General features: G+C 44.5%; 1 protein-coding gene across 1 annotated transcript; it reads right to left on the bottom strand.

The window, feature by feature from the left end:
- Nucleotides 1-2,394: 2,394 nt before the first annotated feature.
- On the bottom strand, nt 2,395-4,559 carry LOC124606455. Its single transcript, XM_047138437.1, has 2 exons — nt 4,013-4,559; nt 2,395-2,871 (listed from the first exon to the last, which is right to left on the bottom strand). Exons 1-2 carry the CDS (start codon nt 4,358-4,360, stop codon nt 2,395-2,397), a joined length of 825 nt encoding a protein of 274 aa, XP_046994393.1. The 5' UTR covers nt 4,361-4,559.
- Between the last annotated feature and the right edge of the window lie 648 nt (nt 4,560-5,207).

Below are 5,207 nucleotides of genomic sequence, written 5' to 3'. Positions count from 1 at the left end.
CACCCAGTCATCACAAGGCAGAGAAAATCCCTGACCCCGCCGGGAATCGAACCCGGGAACCCGGGCGTGGGAAGCGAGAACACTATCGCACGACCACGAGTTGCGGACTGAGAGTTGGAGCGGCGTGGTGTATTGCCCGACGAATTTGTAGCAGTTCTGAAGCGAATGCCTTGAAGTGTTTCCTTCAGATTAGAAATCGAGTTGAACTCACGAGGGCTTAAGTCAGGAGAGTGCAGTAGATGGTATAGCTCTTAGCAGCCCCATCAGTGAAACAAATCAGTAACAGCTTGCACTGTACTTGCTTGAGCTTTGTCCTGCACTTTGAGGGTCAGTAAAACTTTGAAACACGTATCTATTTGTACGAACTGTAAATAAATAGTTGCCACTATTAAAGATCCAACCCTCGTATATTGAAGGAATGGGTGAAGTAAACGAGGGCAAGAAAGTAGTAAACAATGGCAAAGAATTGTAAGAGCAGGCCTTGGAGAGACCTGCTGGTGTGGGGGCGACTGGGAATGAGCGGAAGACTGCAGGGTCAAACGGTCGCGAGTAGGTCGGCCGGCAGCAGAGGAGAGCTCGTCGGGCGCCGGCTGGCCCGGGCCGTTAGCCGCGCCGCTTCCGGAGAGCGGCTCACGCGCACCACGCACGCGCGTACACACACGCATACACGCACACGAGCACGCGTGCCGTCCGGAAGGAAGGCCGGGCGCCGACAGACGCACGCTGCTCCGCCTGGTCGCCGACCCCGGCGCGGCAAAACACGGACAGTGTGTGTGGGCGCGCGCGCCTGTGTGTGTGTGTGTGTGTGTGTGTGTGTGTGTGTGTGTGTGTGTGTGTTACACGAAAAATCCCCGGCGCACCACAGACACCTGCCGACGTTGTGAAATCGCCACCGAGGGCTGCACCGTCTTGGAAATTGTCCCTAGACGAGATGCCAAATCCACGGCCAGAGGCGCCGTCGGTAACGAGGCGTTCTACGGCGCAACGAGCACCTGTGGCGCAGGCTGATCGCAGCCTACCGAAACTACGCACTGCAGGCCTGACACAGGCTGGAAGAAGCCACACACAGTGGCAGTGAAGCACAACGGCCGAGCACAGCGTACTCCCGGAAGGAGCGAGGACCGGGACACACTGACTGATGTCCCGATTCTCAAAACCGTTCAGTCTAGTAAAGGTGCGTTTACACTGCCATTTGTATCGGCACATGTATGAGATACATGTATATGCGACTTTGCGACATGTATCGCGACTTGTATGAGCTGACAAGTATCAACTTCATACATGTATGAGCGTGCGTTTACACTGATTTGTATCACTGTGCGATGGCTTCCGACGACGATTTGGAAGATTTCACATTTTTATGTGCTGGTACACTTGCTCTTTTGGAAGATGATAGGAAGAAAAGGCGGAGGAAGCGTAGATGGTGGCAGAGAGAGTTTCTTCGCAAACGCGCTACTCACGGAGCTTACGCAATGCTCGTTCAGGAATTAACGCTAGAGGATGGCGCATATTTTAGAAATTATGTTAGGATGAGTATGGAGGATTTCCGCGGTTTGCTATCTCTTGTTGCTCCTCTTGTGTCCAAAACCAACACAAACTTTCGGGAAGCGATTCCACCAGAGGATCAGTTGGCAGTTACTCCGTTTTTTGGCCACTGGGGATTCCTTTTCGACGTTAATGTATCTGCATAGGATATCAAAAAGTGCCATATGCAACATTATTCTTCGTGTTTGCGAGGGCATTGTGCAAGTTTTATCCCAAGAAGTGAAGGTAAAAGTTTTATATATATATATATATATATACATACATATATATATATATATATATCAGAGTATGTAATACATTATATAATTTTTTCATGCATCTGGCGCATATATCAGTTTTTTGCTATTATTCCGGCGGCCTCGCGTGATAATGTTGGCAACGGATGCTAATGCCGACAATCGTGTGTGAGTCGTTGGCATTAGTAATCGCGCGACAATGCAAATGTTTTGTCATGAAATCTTCGTTTTACGAGGGCAATTACTTTTAACGAGCGGACGAGGGTACATACAAGTAACTGTCAACCAGGAACAGCAGCACAAATTTTCTACCGCGCCGTTGATGTTGCCAACATAACCACGTGAGGATGCTGGAATAGGAACTAAAATTTTAACGGCACATATCTTTTTCAGCATAAATTTCTCAAATTTTGCTGAAATGGGTTAGCTTTTAGTTCTTTGGATCGACTGACATGCTTCACTCAGTAATACAATATCACAATTTCTGAGGACACTTTCTTCACAGTAAAGATATCCGACAACATTAATTTGTATTTAGTTTTATTAAATAGTACTTGACAGCACATTACATGCATATTTCAACGTTTATACATGTTTTTAAAGAATACATAAATTATGTTGCATTTGCATTTATTAGTTCATCGTTTGCCTCCTGCAAACATCTGTAGATTCCGTTCTCAAGTCTTGCCACAATTGTAGTATGGCCATTTTCATACAGAAATCTGAGCTTATTGGCGACCAAGTCACCCAAGTGGGTAAACTGGTCCCTTTTCCTTCTTGCTAAATTGTCGCCAACTTTTCTTAAGGTCTGTAAAAGACCTTCTACGTCTTCATCCAGGTCTCTCCTGGCTCTCTTCAGTGCACTTGATCTACCACTTCCACTCGGACTTGGAGTGGTACAGGGTGCCACGGTTGCACATCCACTTTCATGTGGAGGCACAGAGATGAGTGGAGTGGTTTCCACTTCCACAATGTCTTCTGGGGGCGTGGCAAATGTCACCGCCTCCATTTCTGTGACATCGAAAGGGAAACTAATGCTTCCTTCTCCTTCTCCTTCACCATCTCCTTCTCTGGCTGGGGCTTCCATGACCTTTAAAATACATAACACATTTCTAAGGCAAAGTGAGCTATATGTTATACATAAATTATAATCAAAGTATCTTAATGTATTTAGAATTTCTTTGAGTGTCCGTGCGTAAATTAAATTAAAAGAGTAACAATTTTCTTTCCAGCTTCCTGCTACTGCAGAGGAATGGCTGAAAATTGCCAAAGAATATGAAGAAAAATGGAATTTCCCCAGGTGTTTGGGAGCTATAGATGGGAGGCACATTGACATTGTGGCACCACCCAACAGTGGAACAGTTTATTTTAATTATAAAGAGCGCTTCAGCATTGTTTTGCTAGCAATTGCTGATGCTAATTATAGAATAATTTACGCTGATGTTGGCACGCAGGGGAGGATTTCAGATGGTGGTGTCCTTAAAGACACCACATTTTACAAAATGTTAGAAACAAAAACTCTAAATATACCACCACCAACTCCTCTTCCTGGTAGGAGCAAGCCTGTTCCATATGTTTTCGTCGCTGACGAAGCCTTTGGCCTAGAGGAAACTATTGTGAAACCATTTCCAGGTCTGCATGAAAAAAATAGTTGGCAACGTATTTTTAACTATAGAGCATGCAGGGCAAGAAGAGTAATAGAAAATGTATTTGGGATTATAAGTGCTGTTTACAGAGTGCTGAGGAAGCAAATGCTTCTCAGTCCGAGGAAAGCTACAGTGGTGGCACTAGCCTGTGTTTATTTACATAATTTTCTTCAAAACAGAAAATCTCAAAGTTATTGTGCAGCAGGAACATACGACAGAGAGGGAGATGATGGCAACGTAATACCTGGGTCCTGGAGGGAAACCCCTACTGTGCTGGAGCCACTGCCCAGAACTGGCCGAAGAACTTCATTGCTGAATGACAACAGAAGAGAATATGCTGAATACTTCTCCAGTATTCAGGGCTCCATCCCATGGCAGTATGGAAAATAAGTTGCACATCATTGTTAAATGATGACATAAAGTAATATGCTCTATTCTTCTGCAGTATTCAGGACTTCAAACCATAGCAGTATGGAGAATCGTGTTTTTCAGTGAAATTGTAAATATTCACATTATGTAAAGCATTAGCACGAAAAAATGTTGCCAAATATATGATTAATAAAATAATATAACAAATTTACTTACTGGTACTACTTCATGTGTGCTCCTATGAGAGAGTGGTTTGTAATTGTCTCTTATGAACTGCATACTTTCAAAAGCATACCATGAAGTGTGGTACACATTGCTTGTAGCACTTCCACTTCCTTTGCTGCTCTTCCGTTTCGCTAACTCGCGACTATATTGGCTTTTTAAATTATGCCACTTGTTCTCACATTCCTTCCTTGACACGTTAAATGCCTTGGCAATTTCCTCCCACTCGTCGTACCTTTTGTGAGTATTCTTATAGTCTCGTATTTTCACATCCCATATACAGGGATGCCTGCGCACTGCCTCTATAAAATGCAGTGTATTTTGTTTGGACCAAGAAGTCATCGCAAATTTTAAAACACGCGGGCACAACACACGACAAAATACACAAATAACTACACAACAAACGACAGTCGGCAGCTCCAAAACTCAAAACAGCCGCCAAAGAGCCTGGTACTACGCATGCGCTAAACTTCAAAATAAGCGGCAGGCGACAAGACGACAGGAAATGATAGTACTGCGCATGCGCGAGTTCTTAAAATGTCGCTCATACATGTCGCGTATATGGCCAAAAAGCGATATACAAAATGTATACGCGACATGTTTGAGCTCGAGGGTCCGCATACAAGTTCCGTGAATTTTTGTATGAGGTGATGTATCGCGACATGTCAAATTGACATGTCGCTCATACGTGTCGCGATACATGTATCCCAGTGTAAACGTACCTTAAGAACGAGGTGCATTTCTTAGCGCGCCGACACTCCCAAACTGGAGCATTAGCGAATTTTGATTCTGGCGCTCTGTTCACTCGCCTAGCTTTGTGTAGTATTATAAACAATAAATTATGGGCTGTAGCAATTGAGAATAACCCACCAGCGTGTAGAGTGCCATCCGCATTTCGGATTGGTATATATCTGCATGCCCAGGGTCAGACGGTAGTATGTACAAGTAATCTTTTCTCCTAACGTATAATCAGTCCTACATATCTCTCTCTCTCCCTCCCTCCCTCTCTCTCTCTCTCTCTCTCTCTCTCTCTCTCTCTCTCTCACTCACTCACTTTCATATTTACACTACTGGCCATTAAAATTGCTACACCATGAAGATGAAGTGCTATAGACGCGAAATTTAACCGACAGGAAGAAGATGCTGTGATACGCAAATGATTAGTTTTTCAGAGAATTCACACAAGGTT

Source organism: Schistocerca americana, chromosome 3 (genome assembly GCF_021461395.2).
Source record: "Schistocerca americana isolate TAMUIC-IGC-003095 chromosome 3, iqSchAmer2.1, whole genome shotgun sequence".
Lineage (NCBI taxonomy): Eukaryota > Metazoa > Arthropoda > Insecta > Orthoptera > Acrididae > Schistocerca > Schistocerca americana.
Note: the sequence above shows the minus strand (reverse complement) of the source record. Positions and strands in the feature narration are given on the sequence as shown.